The sequence below is a fragment of the Orbicella franksi genome, chromosome 10 (genome assembly GCF_964199315.1).
Source record: "Orbicella franksi chromosome 10, jaOrbFran1.1, whole genome shotgun sequence".
NCBI lineage: Eukaryota > Metazoa > Cnidaria > Anthozoa > Scleractinia > Merulinidae > Orbicella > Orbicella franksi.
Genome location: NC_138154.1, coordinates 22,267,479 through 22,292,478, shown reverse-complemented (window position 1 = coordinate 22,292,478; position 25,000 = coordinate 22,267,479). Strand labels below are relative to the sequence as shown.

General features: G+C 39.0%; 2 protein-coding genes and 1 long non-coding RNA gene across 4 annotated transcripts in view; all 3 read right to left on the bottom strand.

Moving 5' to 3' along the window:
* LOC145500190 (uncharacterized) overlaps nt 1-7,633 on the bottom strand; it is a 53,617-nt gene extending 45,984 nt beyond the window's left edge. For both annotated transcript variants that reach the window (XM_081479698.1, XM_081479699.1), the window contains exons 1-4: nt 7,542-7,633; nt 4,110-4,331; nt 920-1,204; nt 102-317 (exon numbers count right to left, since the gene is read on the bottom strand). In XM_081479698.1, the coding sequence (XP_081335824.1) occupies nt 102-317; nt 920-1,204; nt 4,110-4,331; nt 7,542-7,599 (781 nt within the window). In that variant the 5' untranslated portion in view covers nt 7,600-7,633. The remainder of the gene's footprint in view (nt 1-101; nt 318-919; nt 1,205-4,109; nt 4,332-7,541) is intronic.
* A 165-nt stretch (nt 7,634-7,798) lies between these two features.
* LOC145500232 (uncharacterized) lies at nt 7,799-12,155 on the bottom strand. Its single transcript, XR_014051027.1, has 2 exons — nt 11,682-12,155; nt 7,799-8,102 (listed from the first exon to the last, which is right to left on the bottom strand). It is a non-coding gene; the product is annotated as an uncharacterized LOC145500232 (long non-coding RNA).
* A 1,059-nt stretch (nt 12,156-13,214) lies between these two features.
* Nucleotides 13,215-25,000, bottom strand: part of LOC145500203 (bystin-like) — a 15,392-nt gene continuing 3,606 nt past the window's right edge. The window contains exons 2-13 of the mRNA XM_081479724.1: nt 23,767-23,988; nt 23,097-23,229; nt 22,690-22,741; nt 22,421-22,505; nt 21,466-21,563; nt 19,435-19,513; nt 19,023-19,088; nt 17,977-18,094; nt 17,265-17,355; nt 17,093-17,158; nt 16,916-16,988; nt 13,215-15,450 (exon numbers count right to left, since the gene is read on the bottom strand). Coding sequence (XP_081335850.1) covers nt 15,376-15,450; nt 16,916-16,988; nt 17,093-17,158; nt 17,265-17,355; nt 17,977-18,094; nt 19,023-19,088; nt 19,435-19,513; nt 21,466-21,563; nt 22,421-22,505; nt 22,690-22,741; nt 23,097-23,229; nt 23,767-23,988 — 1,158 coding nt within the window. The 3' untranslated portion in view covers nt 13,215-15,375. The remainder of the gene's footprint in view (nt 15,451-16,915; nt 16,989-17,092; nt 17,159-17,264; nt 17,356-17,976; nt 18,095-19,022; nt 19,089-19,434; nt 19,514-21,465; nt 21,564-22,420; nt 22,506-22,689; nt 22,742-23,096; nt 23,230-23,766; nt 23,989-25,000) is intronic.

Here is a 25,000-nt window from a genome sequence, read left to right as displayed (position 1 = left end):
GTTTTCTATTTCTAAAACATTAAATAATAATAATAATAATAATAATAATAATCTGGGCTATTATGTAAAAACTAAAATTAGAAGACATAAAGAGATATTACCTGCATGGGAGCACTTTTGGATGCAAGCAGCTTTGGTTTCAAAATTGTTTTCATTGCCCCCACTGCCACTGTAGAGAAATGATTCGCACATATATGACCCTTTGCTGTCAAAATACCAACGAGGTGAGAATTTAGCTGGATCGATTCCAGTACCAACAAGCTTTTCCAAATTGCACACACGGTTTGACGCCACACTGGTGTCCCCAGGCTTTGGAACTAAAGAGAAAGAGTGCCAATAAAATTCAGTTAGTAAACGTTTACCAAGAATGCAGAGGAATATTGTTCCAAAATGGAGTGCAATTCTAGACCCACATACAAAGTTAAATTCATGGGTATTTGGATGACCTGACACTTAAGTCAATTAAAGGTCATGTTTCACTAGGACAAAATTATTTTCACTACTGGTTGACTTCTGACAATAATTGAATAGTGTAACATCTTGACCTCATGTTTGTGTCTCCCCAGTTGGTCAACAGGTCACTTCAGCTCCATGTTGGCTAATCTATGCCAACAGTCACTTAGTTTTTGGCTATTAAAGGACTTTCTTCATTCTTGTTCATGTTTTCTCTTCATGTTGCTGTACAATCGTGTTCTCTATTCACTCATCTTTTATAAGACCAGTACATGCAACACGGACATGTATTACAATCAAATTTGCCAAGTATTTTGGAACTGCTAAGAGAATTTAAAGGGTCAACTGTATAAGCAGCTTTTGTTGACTTTCAGGGATTTTTAATGTATATTTCTTTGATTCTATTTTCTACAGTTATGTAGTCTTCCATTCCATGAACAAACAATGCGCAGTAATTTTAACCTACCCTTAGCAGCCTCAACAGAAACATTTACGGTAGCCGTCACAGTTGCAGACATGGAAATAGCACGACACACATATTGCCCTGCATCTTGCTCTTGTACGCGACGGAAACGAAGCGTTTTAGAATTGAAAGATCTCAATCTTGAATAAAGAAGACGATGCTTCATGCCAACTTTGCGCCATAAGACTTGAGCTGCCTTTCCTTCAATCCCACACCGAATTTCACCTGGTTTGCCAATTATCAGGGTTTGTGAAGACTGATGTGTTGGGCTGACCTTTAAGGACATCACTGAAGAGGAATATAAACAAGATATTATTAAAAGAATTCCACAAACAGCAATGATTGAAACCAACAAAAGATTGTAAATCAACCATGCCAGTTGGTCCAAAGCCGAGACAAATTTTTTGCTTATTACTTAATTTTCCTGGTCTGGAGATTAAAACAGAACAATTTTAATACAAACAATAATTTGCATATTCACCAACAAGAATCAGTCATGACAAGTATATTAAAGACCATGCTATGACTTGGTCAGCTGAGGAATTTTTTCATCTTTAAATATTCTAGTGTTTTGCAAGTTACATGCAAATCTTCTTGAAGCTTGAAGCGTCAGTAAAAAATATTCAAAGTTTGTTGTGATTAATATCTGGCTCCTCTAAGTATTATGATCACAAGTAGAAGACATCTGGCTTTTTTTTCACATCCAGGCCACAATGGTGAATTTTTTTTCTCAGTTAGAAACTTACTTTTAATTGATTTGTTTTTAAGGAGGGTAGAATCCATGTGAACTGTGACAAGTGTACACATGCGGTTGCAATTTGTAAATGCCAGTTTCATTTGTTGGTTATCCTGTGTAATCGGACCAGTCCATCCGAGCGTTTAGGACACATGATTTGATCGAGGTTCATTCCAGTTTGGGTCAAACCTCAGCACTACACATTTTTGTTGATTGCGTTGTTATTTCCCTTGTGTATGGTCAAAGGAACACTAACTGGACTGTCATTTTGTTAAGGAACTTACAGAGAATCAAAGGGATCAAACATTACCAACACTCGTGAATCAAGGTTACGGTAACATGAATTTTCGTATTGTAAACTAGACAGTGTCGGGCGTTTCCCTAGTCGATCTAGACGAATAAACGATGGATTTTATGGCTGTTACACAATAATTAAATTATTTAATACACCCAGTTCTGCGAAATTGGGGGTGGGGGTGGGGGTTGCTGCTCAACAAAGTTTTATGCAGGGAGCCCTAATCTGCTGCAAGTTTTAAACCCTTACCATGATTCCTTCATGAAAAAGCCTTCTTGATGAACAATAATTTTAATTCGTCAATGAGAAGGCTATTTCACGGACCATTAGGTGCATTTACATGTATTTGAGACATTTAAACTGCCCTTTTAAGCATCCTGCTACACTTAACACAGAAAATGCAGTGGGGAATGTGACGCTTAAATACCAGCAGAAAATGCATTTTTCAAGATTCTGATCAGTCTGGCTAGAAAACATATATTAAATTGTGATAGTCGTATTTTCAGATGGCCAAGAGGTAGACAAAATGCCTTTTAGAGGAGTTGTGAAGTGCAAAAATATGTACATGCAGACTGCGGACAGTTCAACTTCCAGAGCTCACTTTACTGTAATACATTATCATTATAAGTCAGGCAACTTGCACACAAAAGCATTTTTGAGCATTTACCATTCTGAGACCTTCCAGCATGTATTTTGTCAGTTTTTTACCACTGAAAATTGGACAATTGCAGAATGTGTGCCATCATTTACATGTTCTGTAAGCAGGGCTCGCAAAAAATTTGAGTTACTGCTTGCCCTTTGGACAAGTGGGAGGCACAATGACCTCATGGTTACTGCACTTGACCCCAGATCAAGTTGTCCACGATCAAGCCCTGGCTCAGGGGACATTGTGTTGTGTTCTTGAGCAAGGCACTAACTTAACTCTCACAATGCCTTTTGCCATCCAGGTGTGTAAATGTACTGATGAATTTAATGCTGGGGGTAACCCTGCAATGGACTGGCATCTCATCTATGGAGGAGTAGAAAAACTCCTAGTCACTCCATGCTAAAGAAACCACTGAGGATAAGCTCTGGTCTGATGGGCCACTTGGCTCACATACAGACTTTACCTCTCCAAGGTAACTCAATCTCAACTTTTACTTGCCCTGGACAAGTCTTTGCTCATCAGGCAAGTGAGAATGAAAAGTTAACTTCCAGGAGGAAAATCTACTTGTCCGAATAACGGGACGACACTTTTTTGAGCCCTGGTGAGGTGAGATATATGGCAGCTGTGGGGTGTTTTGGGGCCTGCTGTAAGTACATGCATGTGAAGTCATCAGCTCGTCACATTAGAGACCTTTAGATCCACGTTCACCACAAATGTCTAACTGCAATTTGAGGTTACACTTTTGCCATTTGCAGTTTGGACGTTATTAGGTAAAGATTGTCGGAATAAATTGTATCGAACAGAAATCATCCTGTCAATACATTGGAAATTGTCAAAATTATGTCAAAAAATTGATAAAAAAAGGTATGACTGTATTCTAGCATGTTCAGCTTTCTTTAACAAATAAATAAAGAAGCCTAAGGCATGTATTACACGGTGAAAAAACATGACGGGCATTTGAGAATGCAAGGGAAATGTAGAAAACACAAGCCACAGCTTAGGCTTACTTCATTTGCTTTATGATATAGAGCTAATATGGCAAAAACAATAGAACACACTTTTTCTATGTTTTATACTCTGATAAAAATGGGTTTTTGACCAATCAGAGGGTGTGCAGGGTCCTATCTATATTATAAAAGGAAATAAAAGCATCAATCATAAAACAAAGATTCAACTTAAGCCGCTGCCATATTGGATTTCCACAAGGATTAGTGCCTTTCTACAAACAGCAACAAAAGGTAAGGTAATTGCTTAATATATGCCTGAAAATTATAACCAATTTGTGGAAAAAGGGTTACTTTATTTGATTTCAGCATCTGTTTGTGGCATAAAATAAATTCAAGCCCATAAAGCTTGAGGTAAATGACTTACATGAAAACCTATACCTCTTGAAGTTCAAAACATGAGTTAGAAAACCTCAAACATGACATCTAGCTCTGGTCACATGACCCCTAGCCATTCATGGTAAACGTAGATCCAAAAGTCTCTATTTTCATTACTTATACACAAGACTTACCTCGGCACTTCCCTTTAGAAACCATGGTGATGCCACCAAGCTTACATGATGTCATGTCTAAGTGACAACTACTTTCATAAGTGATACCATCTGAACCACAAACTTCTTCTCCAATGGAGTCTGGGCATGAGTCGCGACATCTGCATTCAGCACGATTGTTTTTATTCACAACACATACTTGCCCCTGGATGATGCATCTCTTCTTGTCGCATAATTCGTCACCTGAAACACAATAACATAACATGTTCTTGACTCTAAACACATACTGTACAGTATAGTATCATCAATAATCTTTAACAAGTTCCAAAACAATGTCTTAAATTTTAATTTTAGCCAGCCATTTTGAACATTCTTGCTATGGGTACATGTGCTTGCATTCTTGTGTTGTTTAATTTCACGTGCCACCCTATAGCTACTCCTGACAACATTAGTTTTGGTATATTTGACGTGTATCTTTCTTCAGAGAAATAAAACAACTAGCAGATACCTTTCAGAGCTGCAATTATTTATAACTAAATTCAACAAAAATGCAACAGTAACAGGTGGGCAAGTCTAAAGGGGGCATGAGTGCTGAACCTGAATAACACTACTTATTTTTTCTTCAGCTTCTTAGCAGTCTGAAATCCTAAATCCTTGAGGCTGATTAGCTAATCCTGTGCATTCCAGTGGTCCAGATTTTACCATCTGAATTCTAAGTGCGGACTGCTCCAAAATTTCCAACTTTGGCAACTTTTCAAGCTTTTATCATTACATAAAACTACGCAAAATGTAAACATTCAACACTGAGTCAAACAATTATGGATTCTGAAATCTTTTTGCACTTGAAATTTCAAACACATGTGAGCACCAGATTTGAACTGAACAGCTTTAACTAAAGTGCAGCACAAAAGTTGCTTTCGAAGAAATACCATGGAGAAAAAAGTAATTTATTATTATTTACAAGCCTCGGTTAGTCCCTGTAAATTATTAAAAATTGTGGCCTTGGTCTTGAGTACAGCCCTGCAGACATTACAACAGCAGAAATAAAAAAAAAAAGATTTTTCAGGCTGTTAGGCAAAATATGACCTGCTTCGGGGGAAGACATCGGTCTCTTTGATCATAAGGTGCCGCAGCTATAGTCGAGTCTGGTCAGGACATAAGGGCCCCACACATCAGGAACATCCGATGACAGAATTTATGTCCAAGAGAAACATCCAACCTGTTAGTGGAAACCTTGCCAAAACCTCAGCAGGGCTCGAAAAAATCGTTGACCCATTATCCCGGACAAGTAGATTTTCCTTATGGGCAAGTAACTTTTCATTCTTACTTGCCTGATGTCGCGCAGGGGATTAGGTAAGTCATCTGCAGACTAAATCATTCAAAAAGCAAACTAAGACTTGCCCAGGACAAGCAAAATTTGAGAACTTCTTGTCCCAAGTGCAAGCTGGAATTCAAGTTTTTTTCAAGCCCTGCTCAGTCGTATTATCTTAACTGATTTGTGATGTCAAGCTACCGACATGTCATGTATCATGCATAAATATTGCAGTAACAAGAATTATCCTGTCTCTTGCAAATTTATAATCATGGAATCTACTGCTAAGTACAAGCAGTGCAATTCCTCCTGTTGACTGAAATCTCCAAGTGGCAATTGCACATGATACCCCCTGACAATATCTATATCCTAACTATGGAATATAATTTTCTCCCAGTAGTGCTGTATGTGGTAACCCCAAGGTAGAATTAAAACTGAAAAAGCATAGCTTTTTATTACACTACGAGTTAAAATCTACTAATCTATAAAAAAGATGTTTATTCTACCCAATCATCATCTTCTCTTCTAATGCCAGAGATGCCGAACTAAAATAAATCAAAATCTGGGAGGTTATCATTTTACCTTTTTGACCTTAAAATAAGTTGCTCAAACAAGAGCTCTATCACATCAACCACAAAAATCATCAAATATCGAAACGTTTTCTCCAGGATGTTAAAAATTAGCCAAAGAATGTCTGATTAAGCACTCTCTTTTGTTGGTGCCCCTCACGGCAGACCAGGAGATTTGGTCTACATGTATATCAGGGAAGACTCTCAGACAATGCAGGAGAATTAGTATAGATGTAATGCTTAAAGTACAGGTGGCCAGAAGGCATGGTAGTTTAACTGCAGTCGATACCACTGTAGCTTCCCTCTTCAAATCAGTGTAATGTACCTTGAAATAATATTTGTCTTCTCTGTTAGAAACACTGGACTGACAAGAGAGAGACATAATTCCTTTTCAGGACACAAATTAGTGATAGAAACTGATCAGAATGATAAGCAAACACCTAGATATCATATTTATTTCACAGATGACCCAAACTGCTTATCTTTCATTCGGAGGCACATGCAGTGTGAGAAGTCGTGATAATTAAGTATAAAATAACAACCCTCAACACAGTGGTTACTATTTATCGCATTGAAATGTTAATTCTAATCATCCTTCTAACGCTGGTATCAATAATGTTGTGATATATGTGCATATACATCAATACAATTCGTCTGCTTCACCTGGCCGCTTAAAAATTTATTGCATAATATAGGAAGTTGTGTCGAGCTTAGCATAACAACAGATAACAACCCAATTCGAAGTTTAAGGCAATGTGTGCGCGAACAAAATCCAAGTGCCTTTTGTTTTCTCGAGAATTTTGTTTTTGACCTCACCAAGGAAACAATTTAAGCTTATTGACTTTGGCAACCGCGAACTCTTTCTGAAACCAGATTCTGGCACACGTGCAAACAGCCCACGAGCTAAGGTCACAGGTCTCGATAAACTTGCTGTCAAAAAATTCAAGTCTCTACGCTCAATGTACTCGAGGAATACAAGATAGAGAAAGATATGATGAGAAAAAAGACAAGAAAACCATATCCCAAAAATACATTCACGGCGACAGACAAAAGCGTATTCTACGCAAAAGCGTAGAATGGTTAAAATAAACAAGGTCACATAAAGGTCACGTTTTCGCGGAAAAACAGTCTCGAACGGTATAAAAATACTGTATGAAGCATTTGGAAGAATAAAAGTTAAGCTGTTATGCAGCGTTATCAATGTTGTAATTTAGGTTAAATCAACCAACAAAAGGGTAAGTCGACGGAGAACTGAACGAAGAAGATACCGTTTAACGATATCTTCTACGTCTGCTCGAAAAAGTATAAGGCACCGTGTAAAGATGTTATATAACGTAGCAAAGGGCCAGTTTGTTGGTTTCAGTCCACGAGAAAGATAACTGGAGATCTTAAGATGAGAAAGAAATGAAAGAAACTGTAAAATATATATTCATATGCTGTCAGTGCGTTTATGTGAGAAATTTCGAGCATGTCCTGCGATGGAATTCGCTCTACAGAGAGAGAATGTGCGAACTGACGCTCTGTTTTAAGAGCACCGACGGAACATGCACTTCAAGACATATCTTTACATACCTGAGCAGACTATTGCAAAGATTCCAATAAAAAGCAAGGACCATAAAATTCCCGTCATCTTAGACGACGCAGGCTCACTTCGATAAGCAACCCGGAAAGTGCAGGCTTTTTGCTATATAAAAAAAACCCGGGCATTTCCGGTTGTCAATTATTTTGATTCTTAACTCTTGTGTTTAATTGGCTTTTCAAAACTCTCAAGGGACTTTTTAAATGTGAAAATTTAGGCGGGGCTTCAAAATGTGTGGGGAGAGAAGAAATTGCGACATAGGTAAACATTTATTGTTTCCTTTGCATAAAAACAAAAAAGCAACTCGCAAGCCTTTTGATCTTTTTGTTTGTAAAATGTTGTCATAAAGAAATGAAAGCACTTTGTTCCACTTTGTTCGCTTTTGAATAAACAGTATTTAAAAAATGCGAATCCTTCATTCCTTCATTGCAATGATGACGATCATCCCCATGTGGCTTGATGTCTGACTAGACGTAAGAATTCTGTCATTTCTTGACGGCTGTAACTTCCGGTTTCATGCTTTTCCAATTCCGGTGAAGGACGAGACCAGTGTGCTAAAAGAAAAGAAAAACCATAATGCTTAATGTGAACCTTTTATAGCCATCTACAAATGACTAGGACGCGATATATATCTTTTGCTCGGCGGAGAGATCGAACAAGCGAGCGAGCGAGCGCGCTGAAAACGCCTGCTTTACAGGCTAGAAAATACGGAGCAAAAACTTTATCTATTTGTGAAGTGATGTCAAGACCTGCCCTAACGCCTGGGTGGGATGGAAGAACTTCCTCTGCTTGCAGAATCAACAGCGAAATACGATATCTGAACTCCCTGCTACGTCATCTTGAGATCAAGCAAAAACATTGTTCATACTTTTTTCAGACCTGCATAAACGATCCAATTTCGCGCTTGCAGCGCTTTTTTATACTGTGTGAACTTGGGGGAGGTTAGCAAAGGGGGGGTTATATCCCGTTTCATGCACGAATTTTCACAAAATCCTAGCATCACATGTACCGTTTTAGCTGCTATAACGATGGTTTTGTACAACTTCACGAATCACGTATGTCTTTTAGTTGCTTTTCACACTTCGCACACTAATTTTTGCCTTCACACGTGTCACGCACCCTCCAAAGGTCAGGGGCGCTTATTGGACTGAACGGAGCACTTAATTCTCTTCATGAACACCCAAGGGTGTAAAACGTAAATTAACACTGAGTTTACTCGTTGGCCTTTGTCATTACGTTTGACTGCAGAAACATTACAAGCTCTAATTTCTGCATGCATAAACGGCATTTTAAAGTGTAAGATTCTGAACTACCCATTAACCGTAAACGACCGTGTGGGTCAATTAGCACGCGTGTTGCTCCTACTACAGTATTAAAAGCGCTGTTACACTGCCCACGTTTTGTTTAAGTTCGTGTTGCTCTTACTCCATGTTTCGTAGAACTCGACCTCACATTTCGTATAAGTTCGTGCGCTGTGACACTGTCCACCTTTCGAGCAACTTAAATATAAAGGAGCACCAAGTACGACAATCTGAAGACTTCCGCTCCAACTGCTCATTTTGCGTGTATTCTTTAAACCCTGGAAGACCCGGAAGGCTTTCGCTTCGAAGTCCATTTTTGATGGTTTATCAAGGTAATCGCCCTCAGGAATTCGTTGGCCTATTTTTATACCACTCGTACATTTTCGTTCTACCGTTCAGGGTGGCATATCAGGCGCGTTTGGTCCAGCCATTGGTCGAATCATGTTGCATTGGCGAGGCGTTGGTTGTTTCCTTTCACAATAAATTTCCTGATGGTATGTAAATGAACACGACTTTTTGGTGAAGTCCACTGGAATTTTTTTGGCAAACTGAACCTCTGGAAAGGTAGTCCTTTTCACGTTGGAAATTTCCCTGTTTCCGTTCCACTTGCGGGACTCTTACAAGTTTCTTGTCTTTCTCAAATGTTCTAGACCTTAATTTCACAGCTGCATCGGCCTTTCGATAAAAATTGCAGCAACTGCTGATCAGCTTTCAGAACTATCCGAATTTGTCGCGACTTTGTCATGTACATTATTTGCAAAAAATTTCGGACGATTTTAATTTCGGACATAAGAAGTGCCCGAAAATAAAACCGTCTGTAATTTTTACAGTTTTACAATACACGTCCGAAATTTTCAAAGTGCAATATAAAATTTTTTTATCTCCAAAGCTCTTAGTTTCCATTACGAGGCGAACTTCAGTTGAGACATTGCTTGATATAAGTAATGACTTGATAGAATTTACGTTATTTTCTCCACGGTATATCTCTAAAACTGGCCTTGAGTGTGAAGTAAAACTATCATTTTGCATATGTTGTTTCAGTGTAGTTCTTGAGTTATAGGAGTAAATTTACTCTAGCTACACTACTTGCAAAAAATTTCGGACGTTAAATTTTCGGACACTTTTTACGTCATTTCGGACAAATTTCGGACGCTTAGCTGAAACATCATGCTACAGTAGGTAAATTTATGCATTAACGAAAATACGAATTGGACTAAAACAACAGCTGTGAAAATGATAGCTGAACTGCTCCCTAAAGGGTTTTATGGATAAATCGACGAGAAAACAACACAATTCTACCAAGCCGTTACGTAGAATTCGCTCCAAAAATGGGTAGGAGCTTTGGAGCCACTTTTAAGTTTAATATTGTACTGTAAATATTTCGGACGCTTAAAACCAACGCTTAAAATCGTCCGAAAATTGTTGCAAGTTATGTTATGATATTTCATCACAGTGTCCGAAATTTTTGCCCGAAATTTGTCCGAAATCAAGAAATGAGATAAAGTGTCCGAAAATTAAACCGGTCCGAAATAAAACGTCCGAAATTTTAACGTCCAAAAATTTTTGCAAGTAATGTATTTAAATAGACGGTAGAATTTATATAGCAAAAAAACACAGAGAGTTTTGCCGGAACTTGATTTGAGTCTTTCCCACCTAAAATTTTCCATCTGTCAGCCGTTCTGGTTATGGGGCGCACGCGAGTTGACTCACGGAAAATTACTTTTACTTGAAAGCGACTATGAAAACAGACAGAAACACATGGAAAGTTTTTACAACAAAGAGCCGCTTACTACAAATTGGCAATTCACTTCATTGTGGATCTTCCAGGCAAACAATTCAAGCAAAAGTTGTGAAGAGCGGAACTGAACTAATCTTTTCGCTGCCATTCTCTATTTCTGACTCGCTCCACTTCTCTGTGTTCTTCGCATAAAACTTATGCACCTATCAATGGTTTGCCCCAGGATGGGGGGAGGGGTGGGCAACCCCAGGGGAATATGAAATTTTCAGGTCTTCAAATGTCCATTTCCCTACCCCTGGGTCTCCATTGAGAGTCAAATTCCCACCCCTGGGGATCACAGATCCTGTACAGTAATGTCAACAAACTCAGTTACTCACAACACTTTATTGCAAGGTGCTTAGTGACTCTATTCACATAGTATTTACAGCAATACAAAATGTTCAATGCCAGGACAGGTAATCATCAAGTGGGGTTATTGCACAAACTTGGTGATACCATTTATCACAGGCATCACACTGTATCCACTCTACAGTTTCAGCTCCATTACCCTCTGCTGGGTCTTCTTGCTTACAGGAGCCACAAAGTAAAGTTACTCTTTGGTCCGCTAGTTATTCAGCTTGTGTGGTATATACTAAAACAATTATTTACCTCAGTGTCGGTGAAAGTGGTGGCTTGGTAAATGTCCACCACTATTCACCTCCACTTTGGTGAAATAATTGTTAATTATTTTGTATTAAATTCAAAAGTTCAAAGTTGCAATCCAATATATGTCATCCAACTGATGCTAGTTGCTGTAATATGACAGCTGGCGTGTAATTAAGCAAAGATATTCCGGAATTCCAAGACTATTTCATATTTTAATATACATATGATTTTTCGATCTATTGCTATGTTAAAAACTCGTTGCAGAGCACCTAGTGAAATCATGCTAAGTAGGATGTAAATGTTTATGTATTAAAATAAGGTTCTGTGCGAATATTTCTTTCAAAATCCGACAGAAGGAAACACTATGTGTTACAAAACTTCAAGATAGATAACGGATGGGTGTTAAAAAACAACAGTTTTTACTTCAAAAGCATCAAGACAATCCTCACCTTCCGTTCTGCCATTGTGAAGAGCACAGCAAAACCGCGGGAAGCTCATCCAAATGACTTCTGGGCTTTTTCCAAGATGGCCGCTCGCTACCAGGCCCTCTCCACTTTCCAAGAAGGCGACAGAATCAAATTTCCCACCCAGGGGGATCGCTGTGGACATCAAAATCCCTACCCAGGTAGAGCCTCACAAAGTCAAATTCTCGTGGGTTGCCCGGCCCCTTCCCCCATCCTGGGGAAAACAATTGATACGTGCATTATATTTCGGAAGTTCCGCTACGCGTCGTTGCACGCTTTTTCCCTAGCTGACTAGCTACCCCTCTCTCGCTTTGTTTCACGGCATTGTTCGGCATTATTTCGTCTCCTTTCTCTATGCCGGACTCGCTCTACTTCACGGCATTGTTCATTACTGTTTAGACTTGCCACAAGTACAAGTCGATCTTTTCCCAATCCTTGACTTATTTATCTCCCTCGAGCGAAGCAAGAGGGCAATCTTCAAGCGAAACCAACAGGCCAGGGAAGAATTATTGGAAAGGACTTCTAGTAAATCAAAGTACTGTTTTGCCTCCTTTCCCTTGGCTGCGTGCGGGAGGATAGGCTTCTGCTTCTGCTTTCGGGAACACTCTTTTCGCTTGAAAAAACTCTCTTTCAAAACGGCTTTCGAAGTTAATGCGATTTTTATGCTATTTCCCGCCAGAAAAACGCGGGCTGCCCCCACGTACGCGCGATTTCCCGCCAAGAATAGCCTGCAGAACAGGCGGATTAGCGGGATACACGAGAATTTTTTTTGTCTCGCGCTTCGCGCTCGTGTATCGCGTCTCGCTCACTGCCCCGCTGATCCGCCTGTTCTGCAGGCTACGCCAAGAAAAGATGCCAATTCTTGAGGTCCCCTGTTCGGGTTACCTTGAGACTCTCCTCCCCCTTCCTCAGAGTGTATACGGACCTCGCCAACCTCGTTCCCAGGGTCATCTCTCTACTTTCGAGGAAGAGAGAGGTCCCTGATATGGTATAAACACTAGTTAATGTAAAAAAGTGAAAATGTAGTGTTTATGCAGTGGTCATTGGTCAATAGACCAATTTCGATATATTAAAATTCAGCCTAACACAATAGACTTCAGCACGAGGCTCTGGGGAATAAACCCCACAAACTCTGCAGTTATTCCCCAGAGTCTCATACTGAGGTCCATTGTTTTAGGCTGAATTTTAATATATCGAAATTGGTCTATTCGCTTAGTCAGCCAGTTCTCAGGCCAGTAATAGGCTTACAAATCTCAGAACAATTAGTATTTACAAGCATGACCGAGGAGTTGAAAGAAGACCGAGAAACAACTCCAGCTTAATAGTGGTCCGAGTCGAACTTGAACTGATCTGAACATACCACTTATGCAAGTAGAATTGGTTTGGTCCAAACTTTTACTAAATGCGCTATTTCGAAAACTGTGAGGTGTTCACGTGCCTTTTTCTCCGGCCCTTCACAACTCCTACCTTTAATTGGTTTTCGAAAAAATACAACTAAACTATCAACAGGATATTACAAGGCCGGGCGACTGGCGACGCCTAGCGACCAACTATGCAAAACTGACCGATATCCAGTAAATATTGTAGTGTCTCTTTCGACTGAATTAGGTTTATATATAGATTAGATATGTTAGGGGTCAAGAAAAGTCAAAAACAGAATAACGCCCCGGAAAAGTCATGTCGGTGGTTGAATTCCACTGGTGGCAGGATGACTAGAAGAGTCAGGAAAACGTCCGCGCAACCGGGGAGAGAATTACGACAGCACCGGTCGAACGGCGACAAGCCAACTTGTCTTCCAGATTGTGAATCTCGAGGTTACTCAGATTAGTCATGATACCATCTCTTGGTATCAAATCGCGAAGGAAATTGAGCTTGCTTATGTGTTCGTTTTACCAATAAGAGGATTGCATTTGAAATGAAGTACAAAGACAGAACATGTACGTCAAAAATGACAGGTCTATACATAGCTGAGCTGGCCAGTTCGAAGATTTCAGTTAACAGCAAACACGTTTTAAAAAAATCTTCGTTAACTCAGTTGCAAGAAGCGGTCTTATTTCGGAAGCAGAATACTCAAGGAACACGCGAGGTTTGATCAGGTTTCTACGACAAACCCGCGCATTTCCGATTGACTTGTGACAATTCCTCAAGGGTTTATTTTCTTGCATGGGGGTGTAAAATATGTGGAGAGAAACTGAAAATAAACACTGCGACATAAAGAAACAATTCAATGTTTATACTTTTCCCTATAGACTAAAAGCAGCCATTCAAATGCCTTTTGTTCCATTTCTGGGTTGTAAAATGTCATAAGACAAACAAAGGTTTTAAACAAAAAGCCCTTTGCTGTTAGTTGTAAGGTTAACCGGAAATAGATGTTATGCTCTCAATTCATTTTTAGTAACGATATCTTTATAAACTTATAACAAAGTTATGATTGCAATTATTTCCAACGTACGCAAGGGAAAACCGCAAAATAGAACGACAGATTCTGAGACGGGTTGGTTAAAAAAATTAAAAAAGACTAGGCGAGAGACCCTTTGCGAGGGATTCTTTCAGTAATCAAACTCGACAGTCCAATGCGATGTTGTACTCTTACTTTGGGGAGTGATCAAAGATGAACGACCCGAAATATTATTATGGTACGCCGGGAGAAAATTGGCCACTTTCGATAAACATTAAAATTCAGCTTGATAGAGAGGCCTAGAGGACTCAAACAAAAGAAATGAATAAACTAGCCCGCGAAAACAGCCTTTCTTCTTCGCTCCCGGCCCGAGTGGAGTTTCGGACGGCTGTCTTCGCAGGCTATGAATAAACATGGCCGTTCAATTTTCTTTGTTTGTGTCCTCTAAGCTTCACTGCCAAGCTGAATTTTAATACAGTCGAATCTCCGGTTGCGACCACCTCTCCTCAGCGACCGGTTTTCCAAAATACCAAAAGTTTCTAAGTTTGAAAGTTTGAAATTTTCTTTTGCTTTTAACCTCCCGTAAGCGACCACTTGACAGAAATTGGATAATAAGGTGTTGTAACATTATCGCATTCCTGGGTAGTAAAAGAGCCGGAAATTTCTCAACGGGAAGTACCGCATTTTTCTCGAAATTGATTTTTCACACGAATAAAACTTTTAAAACATGGGTTAAGTCTCTTCAGGTACCATATACTGATGACGCAAAATTTTGACCCAATCTGGTCTAAGCTCTCGTACGCGACCAGGCTTGACAGTTTGGGTGGTCGCTTACGAGAGGTTCAACTGTATATCGCCAACGGTCTATTTAAAATGGCGGTCTATCTAAAAACCGATGACGTCACGATAATAATGTGATTTCCCTGCTTGAGGTTTCCCCAAATACAAATCCAAAATGACGGGTGATTGTGGCGTTTTCAAATTTCTCCGGCGTACTGTGAACGGGGCCTGCAACGGCTTCTTCAGATAGTGAGCCTGTAAAAGAACCATTGCTAGACTTTCTGTAGTTTGTTATCTGTGTACATATTTAGCTATATTTATACAGGCTTAATGGAAATTATTTCTGGATTTTAGAGTATTTTCTGCAGTGATAAGCGCTGTAAAGAATGATGTAGATGACGTATCAGGCTAGTCTGTGATATAAAAGTCAATGTAATCTCGTAGTTATCCAGTTTATAAAATCTCGTATACACAACATTGAAGACGAAGAATCGATGTCATCTATACATCCATAGCTTCTACTTCTCCATCCCTTGACTTGGAATGAGTAAGTTCACGACGAACTTCAGGAGTAATCTATAAGAAAGAAAGTTAAAATTAAAAGAGAAGGAGGAAAGTTGCCCTTGGTTGACTTGGTGGAGCCACAGGTTTCCAGTGGAACACACACTGGTAGCCTGCTCTAGGATAGAAATGTCACTGAACACGCCTGAGGTCCGCACTGGGAAAATAATGGTCGAGTTCTTTTTTGGCAAGTTCTTGCAACTGAGCGCGAGGTCTATAAACATGCGAAACAAAGAACTTGACCAATGTTTGTCAACACGTTCCGAACAAGCTAGTGCAGTAAATGTAAGTATCGCCTTTGGGCTCGCCTGTGTCGTTGGCAATAATTGCTCAGTTGTTACTTCAGTGAGAAATCAATGCATCGATTCTCGGTAAACACGCCCACCAAGTGGAGAGCATTATTTGCGTTTTCAGGCCGATTTTGTGAAAATTTAATGACTAAAATTGTTTGCCAGACATACTGGAAAAATGTTTGAACTAACTATTCTTTCCCCTTGTGCAGTGTTCTGGAAAAGCATTTCGAAAGTGCTCCATCTGAGTGGTGTGTATTGCAAAATTCGTACCACTCACGCGGCTAATGTACCTTTCTTCATCATGGACCACTTTGCCATTCATCAAGCGCATTTACAAGCAACTTTATTTCACCCCTTCCATTGACCCTTTTCATCACAATACGCGAGCCCGGAACAGGCAATATCCTGGTGGCTATATCTACACGTTTCACTGGAATATGTGAAACTACTTTCCTTTGAAAAACTTTAAAAATTTTAGTACTGAACTAGTGACAGTGGCGAAAGTGTAAGGAGCGGTGGCGAGTGCAATGAACAAGTGGTCTGGGTCGTAGCCTTAATCGGGATCATTGTTTGTGTCCTCAGGCAAGACACTTTACTCTCACAGTGCCTCTCGCTGACACCTACGTGTATAAATGGGTACTGGCTAATTGATGCTGGGGATAACCCTGCAATGGACTAACTAGCACCCCATCCAGGGGAGGAGTAGAAGTACTCCTAGTTGCTTCATCCTATGGAAAGCTGCAACAAGATGAGACACTTTGCCCCAACACACAATAAACCTCACTACGCCAATCTTCTGAAAATCCACTAAACCTATAGTTATGACTCTCAGAAATCCAACATGGTCAAAAGGACTAAGAATTCAAGGCCCATAAGCTTAAGTCTGCATGGGGCTATCCCAGTTTCCATAGCATGAAGTGACTAAGAGTACCTCTACTCTGCCCCCCCCCCCCCCCCTGGACGGAATGCTAGTCCATTACAGGGTTACTGGCAACCTCCAACAGTTTCATTGGTACCCATTTATACACCTGGGTGGAGAGGCACTATCAGAGTGAACAGTCTTGTCCAAGGATGCAACACAATAGCCCTGGTTAGGGCTTGAACCTGGGCCACTCAATCCACAGTCCAATGAGCTAACCATCAGGCCACTGTGCTACCAAAATCGAGGCACATTAAACAGTGATTACCTGAGTGTGAACATGCACTTTACATAATTCCATCAGGGCATCTTTCTGTTCACTGGACACATCCTCCTTATATCTGTAACATAAGAAATGCGACATTTAAACATTTTAAGATTACATGATTATCCCAAGGCAACAAACAGACACTGTCAATGTACGGTCCCAGCAGGCAAACATTACCTTTGTACGAATGTCAATAAACTTTGATGCCACAGCACTGGGAGAGTACGCTGATCGGATAAAAATCTGATTAAAAAAAGACAACAACAACAAAGAATGAGATAACCTATGATGGAAAAATGGGTCAACAAACTGAAAAAGAATTTTCACGAACATCTGAGGTTACACTCACCGGAGAAAGTGATACACAACAGCATCTATCACTCTGTATGGTAATGCATATTTCTTGTCAAAAAACTGCCGCAAGAAAATACTGTTTGCACCTGAAAACAATAAATGAAATGTCGAATGTGAGTGCCATGAAAATTTTCCTTTCTTTACTACATGACCTAGTAGACTCTTATAATCTAAATAATTTAGATTATTATTGTAGTATTTCCTCTGTTTTTGTTTTTGTTTTTGTTTTTATTTTACTTTCTTGCCTAAATATACATGTACATGTCACACAAAAATATCCTAAGAAACATTTTCTGTGATTTTTATATTTTTGCAGAAACCTGGTTCCTGATACTCCTGGTACAGTCTGACCCTGGTAATTCAAACTTGGTTATTTCGAATTCCCTGGTATTTAAGACTCAAAACCACATCCCTTGAATTTGCTCTTCAGTCATTATTTTACTAGTGGCTATTTCGAACTCATGCTATTTTGAACTATTTTTCATTTCCCCTGAGAGTTCGAAATAGTGGGGTTCTACTGTACTTTAGAAACGAGAAGGAATCTGAGGAGAGTCACATCTCAAACTGGCTTGTGGGACTGTTAATGGGGTCAATAATCATTGTTTGTTTTGTACCTAGTAACGGCCTCACTTGCCCCAGATTTCTTTGTATAACATTGAATCATGCAACAGCAAGCTTATTCCAGGCTGCCATAAATCAATCATCACCTGAATAGTCCATTTCAGCAATCTTCAACATGGCTGCACTTGAGTGAAGAACTGGTATACTGGTCTTGGAGATTAAACTTCCAACAATGATAGCCTCACGAAGGGTACATGTTCTTGTCTGTTACAAGAAAGAAAGCGTTTCAGAACACAATCACAGCAAACTCTGCTTCTAATTCTGATGTCCAAAACAATCCAGGCCATGCATACTGTGCAATAAAGGCCAAGCTGAGAAATTGCATCTTGACAATAAATCTCTCAAACTCATTAATAATTCATCAAGTTAAAACAAAGAAAATCACAACCGTGAAGGAGGTTTGGATACCCAGTCTTAATTAGCATAGATTTTGACGATTTTACTGCTCCGTTTTCTCCTCAGTTTTTGTTTTGATTGAGACAACATATCAAACACTCGAGACAGTGTTTCATTGGCTGTTCAAACACCTCGAATTTCGTCAAAAATACTCCACTGCACATCTTATTTTCAACTCTCTTCTCGGTGTTTGGATATCCCGATGAAACACTGTCTCTCGTGTTTGATATATTACATTCAGACAACAAAAACAAAAATGTTTGCAGTTACATGCATACATGGATTTATACCAGTCCTTCAGACCACAAACATGCACAGAGCAGAGATAGGAAATACAACGTTGGCAAGAGCTGTGCCTAATGACAAAAATAACATGACATAGTAACTAGAACATACATGTACATATACATGTAAGTTGCTTGTATACTAAATGTACTAACTAAAGTTAACTTTCTTATGTTTCAAGGATCGAACTGGAACTACCTTGTACAAACACAACAGTTCACCATCCAAAATGTGGAATATCAAAATAACAGCAATATTGTACACTGTATTATGCAGATTCTCCATATTAACCTTGTAGCCTTGATTAGCCGGTTTCATACAAATCCCACAAACATTATTATATGGCTTACAGTACTAGCCTGGGTGACAAATACACACAGGGATATGTTGTCAAGTGAATTACTTAAATACACATGCATACAGTATGTAATAATACAACCTTATGTTTTACCTCACACATGGGTAATAAAATTCCCTTGAAAAAGGCAGCAGGTTTGAATAGAGCCTTTTTTAAAGACTGAAACAAAGAAACAGATTAATTCAGTTCAGAAATGAAAAAGTTTCGACCCAGTAAAATGTTCAGTTTGGGGCACTTTTCAACAGTGGTGCAAAAAGTAGTTACTCTAATATCCAATTACAAAGGATACAGGCAATCCAATTAACCAATCAAAACTCGAACTAAATGCATGTTCCTGAAGCTTGGGTGGGTCATGATTTTACTAAGTTCTGATTGGATGAAAAGATGGTGCCGGTTTTTCAAGCTGATCATGTTGCAAAGTAATGCAAACCAATTACTTTTTGACACTCAAATGGAAACCATTCTAATGATGATTCAACAAGTTGTATTAATAAAAGTGTCTCACCATGTAGAGATGGTAGTTGAGTCTCTTGTACTCTGCAATGTCATCTCTCACCCTTGGCAGTAACACTAAATTAAAGAACCTAATTGGAACAAACAAAAGATATTAGTTAATTTTAAAAAAAATGTGCACTAGCAAGAAAGCAAGGACAACTCACTGAAAGTGGCTTCTTAAATCCATTCTCCACAGCGTAAAGCCACAGGGAATACACTATACTGCTAAAGGACCTCTTCCCCCCCCCCCCCCAACTCCTTCCCAAATTGTTCATATTCAAACCAGTGTACATGTATTGTACAGAGAGAAGTTCTTTCTTAATATTACAATAATATAAAATTCTGTTGAAATGTAACTGGTCAGTCTAGTTTGGCTTGCCCAGTCAGGAAGTACACTGAGTGTTTCGTTAACTTATTAGTATAGAAATATATTCTACGATACTGTTGTTTATTCACCTGATAGTAAGGTAGTAACTAAACATTGTTCACCAACACGGCAACTTATCTAATCAAAGATCCAGCTTCATGCAACTTGATCTTAATTTGTTGGATTGCGTGGTTCCAGAAAATATCCATAACCCTGCCATGCAGGGTTTTTTCCAGGTTGACACCCCACCCCTCAGGATTTTCCATTCCAGGGGGCTTGACAGTACTCCCCCCACCCCCTGGAATTTCCATGATTTTTCTACTTGGGCCCCCCTACCCCCTGGAAATTCCATATCCATAAAAAAACAAGACTTAATTCATTAATTGTAATAAAATTTAGCCGCAGCTGTTTATAGTTATATTGTAGACAACAACATACTTTTTCATGGTAGACTGCACACGCAGCATGTTCCTTCATGTCATGTTAAAATGTTTGAACCGGTGTTTAAACTAATAAACGACTGACTTAGAAGTGCTTCACTCCCAAATGGCATAGTAGCTGACTTTTTCTTCATTAAAGGAAGTTTTCATATAAGAATCTTGGAATGTACATAAAGCTCTTTCAAATATCCCAGTTAAAGTTTTAATTTATCCATGGTCAAAACAACATATCGAATTACTTTACACATGCAGTAAAGTCGTCACGCAACATTTTTTCAAAACAGCTGTTTCCCAAATGTTGCTTTATTTTTTCTTTTACCAAAGGAATACATCAATTAAGTCATACGCTTTGACTCTGTAGTTTGTAAATGATAGTAAATTCAATTTATACCTTAGTTTTTTGAATTGTCATACATTTGCTACGTGAAACATGCATTGTTCAGTCGGTCTATAAATGACTGAATGAAATCTCGGCTACCACTCCAATTACAACGCTCCTTACTGTCCATGTTTACATATATAGTTCAAGAGAAATGGCTTTGAATTGACTTTGCTCACTTAAAGCAAACTATTAACTACATGGATAACGATGAAAAATATGTGATAACCTAGTTACGGCAAGTCCGAAACGGGGAATAATTTTGTACGAGCATCACACAAAATAAACAAAGTACGAATCGCATTTAATTGATGGCATGATTAATGCTGGAAAAAGCATCTGAGCTGCATTTAAGCTAAATACAGCACAATCTTCAAAGTATAAAATATCATCAACTTCATTGTTCATGTATTGCTGCACCTCTTCGTCAGCATTTTGTTCAACTTGACGTCCAACAAACACGATACTCAGGATTCCTGTCGGTCATACGACGTCGGAAGAAAAATGGAAAATATATGACAAAGAATGTAACATTTATTTCTCAACGGATGGAATATTTCTGTTGGTTTGGTTACCTGAATCAATTGGGAAAGTACGGTAGTGTTCATTCAATTGCATTTCAGACCCACTGGAAAGAAAACTCCTGGAGTAGCCCCCTCCCCTTCGGAAATTTACCTCTTTCAGACCCCCCTACCCCTCAGAATTTCTGTGACCCTCCGTTGGGGGGGGGGGGGGTAATGGATATTTTCTGGAACTACACTTTTTAAAATCAAAGTGCAACATTCAGTCCAAGAAAAAAGTTTTGTGTGTTAATTTGAGTGGTTCCCTGAACAAACCATTCACCTACAAACAAACCTCTGAGCCATTTTGACATTTAAATTTGACACAAAAGTCCTTGTGGCCTGAAACATGGCTGCCGCACTCCACTTATCCGGTTCTGTCAAATACAACACCTTTAGGGAAAGAGAATGAGTGTCACAAAGTCAATAACATCAGATGGTAAAATTCCACACTGCCAGCCATCACATACATTTACATCTAGAACTCAGTGTGGCTGTTATTGGCCAAGCTAAGTAAAAGCGTTTACACCATATTGAATCGAAACTTTGCCTCATTGGAATATGGTAACTGTTGAGACCCCATGCACAAATGCCAATGCAAAGTTTAATTCAGTCTGTGAAAAGTCAATTTGCAGAAAAAAATCTGGTTCTTCCATTGAGAAATTTCCGTCTCTTATACTACCCAGGAATACGATAATGTTACGACACCTTATTATCCAATTTCCTCTCTATTATCTGTCAAGTGGTCTCTTACCAGAGTTAAAAACAAAAGAAAATTTCAAACTTTTAGCTCTCTAAGTGGTCGTGCTTGCTTACAAAAGGTGGCTGCTTACAAGAGGTTCCCAATGTAGTGATTTGACTGGGAAAGTTCTGGTATTTTGAGAAACTGGTCGCTGAGGGGAGGTGGTCGCAACCGGAGGTTCAACTGTATTACCAGCCAATATAACAGTGATTGAAGGACATACACAAACTCATTGTTTCAGAGTCTCATCTTGCAGTCTTAAGTTTTGAAATACAAGTTAGTAGTTTCTGGCTGGACATTATCATTAGATCATTTTCATTCAGACTCTCAAGACTACTAAGACTTAATTTGCCCGCCACCAAGCCAATGATCTCCCACTATCACTTGTCCAAGAGCAAATTTTACTCCCTCGGGCAATCAGACCTGGGATTTTTCTACCCTCTCTACTCACTTATGTGCATTGAAATCTCCTGACATGTACTAAAAAGTGAATCAATTTCACACTTACATCTTCCCAGTTTGTCAGAGATGGTATAACTTTGAAAGCCTTGGGCAGCTTTCCAGATCGGTATTTAGCCAGGATTTGTCCCACTCTAAAAAATGTTAAACATCAAGAATAAGAATGACAATGCCTTTTAGTTTGCTTGTACATTGTAGCTCCAAGTTTAAAAAAAATTGGAAGTATGTCATCAATAAAAATGTCTAATTATTTTTAGAATCCTTTGAATTTTCCTGAAGTCAAAATGAAAGTAGTACCTTACACTACTTTACACTCACCCTTTAAAAACTTGAACAAGCCTTTCATCCATCTGAGGAGCTGTGGATCTCTCTGTTATAGTATAAATGGCAATTAAAATTCATCAATATGAGCTTATAAGGTGATGTAATGTAATGTGGTAAATAGAGGCAATGGCCTCAAGAATAAGTTTGGCTTTTTTTGCCATCTTACAGTTAAACTGAAAATAACAGAAGGATAAATTAGAGTAACAAAAAATTCTTGGTGTGGATTTTCTTAACATTGGCACAACACTTTTACAATGAATGTTGGATACTGGTGCTAATGGCAATGATTTGTATTAGAAGAATTCAAGGAACCTAAGGCTTGTGAATACAAGACAGCCCCCTCTTGCCCAGTTGCTTTGTATTTAATACACCTATTGGAAAAAACACTGAGCATTATGTACCAGACATCTGTGACTCTATTTCTGTCTTCTTGTCCTGAATTTTTTCCATTATCACATCGGCCAGAGTTCTTCTGGCAGGTGTATCTTTAGACATGAATGCTTCAAATGCTTGTTCATCTTCTTCATCAACTTCCTTCAAAGCAGAAATAAACTCAAACTATTGAGCAAAAAGTACAATTTACATCATCATTTTAAAAATGGTAAGCATATGCCTGATTTCTTGGGGTGTTTGTAGTTTTAGTTTAGTTTAGTTTGCTCTATCTTGGGGGCGTTTTTTAAAAAAACAATTATTCCACTCGCACCTGTTGGACTTGAGATGATTATAGCCAACTTGGTGCTACACTCCTTGTTGGCTATCTACCATCTGATATCCAATGCATGCTAATGGAATAATAATATTGTTAATTATTATATGAAAGTACTGTACAAAACTAAGACTTGTCCAGGGACTTAAAAGTGAGGTACCTAACTTACAAGTGCACTGTGATAACAAAAAACACCAAGTTAAATAAACTCTAAGGAACTTCAATTTGAGTGGTCCACTGTGAGCCCTTATCCACAGCATACATTTTTAAGAGTTACAACCATCCCCACAGTTAATTTATCAGAGGTTTGTCTCTGGCTGTGAAAAGGTTTGGGCAAAGTAAGTAGTGAAAGCATGATTACTTACAATATTTTCATAGAACTGTTTACTGGCCACTGATGCCGTATCATCATCATCGGAATCTAACTCATCAGCCTCCAGGTTTTGTAAATCAGGCAGACCAAGCTTTGTCTGTGCTGTTTTCAGTGATTTTCTTGAACCAGAGCTCACTCCAAACTCTGCTTCTAATTCATCTTGCTGTTTTCGAGCCTGTTCTAGAATCCGTCTTGATAGTTTTTCTTCAACATACTACAGGAAAATCAAGTGCAAGAAATTTAAAACCTCTACTGATTTTAAGATATTTTACTAATGCACTAGTTATTTGAACGCTGTGTCTCTATGTCTGGCAGCCGGACAGGATTTTCAAAATATTCCTTGTCCAGCAGTCAAAATTAATTTTTAAAAATTTCAGTTAAAAATGTCAAATCCTTGTTTATATGGCTCAATACTAATTTTGGTCAGCCTGGCACCCGGTATGTTAGGATTTATAACGTAGACTATTATAAAATGACCAGTAGCCAAAACATTTGAATAGCACTCCGGTTAGCCTAAAAACCACTCCGGTTAGCCTAAAGGGCACTCCGGTTAGCCTAAAAAGCACTCCGGTTAGCCTAAAAAGCACTCCGGTTTGCCCGAATAGCACTCCGGTTAGCCTAAATAGCTCTGCGGTTAGCCTGTTTACGGTTAACTTTCAATAATGCTAAGGGTAACTCAATATAGACTTAAAAAATTCTGAAAATTGCCGGTTGTGGTGGTGCAGTGTTCACCAGTATCGCTTACCAGGCCGTCGACCCGGGATCGATTCCTCTTGGGGTCGCCTGTCATGAGTTTCATTTAACGTTGTTTTACTTTAAATAAAAAAATCTCAAAAAGTCTCACTGCCGGACACGAAGTATTTTAAGAAAACTGTCCGGCTGCCGGACATGTAGCCACAGCGTTATTCGCTACCCCTGTATTTGTACCCCTGTATATGATTAAAAGTACTAGTTTGCCATTGCTGATTACGAGTGTGAAGATTGCTATTTCTCTGACTGGAAATAGTCAAGATACATTCTGGCAGTAATGACTGGGTTTCTTCAAACTAGAGCGGTTTTCAAGTGAGTGTCGTAAAACAAAAACCAAACCAATTACTTACGTACCAGTCAGACTACTCAGCCAATCTCAAACCGTAGCAAAACCAAAACCAAAACCAAAACCAAAGGTAATTGGATGATTACTTTCGACATTCAATTGAAAACCGCTGAGTAAAAGGTAAGCTTTA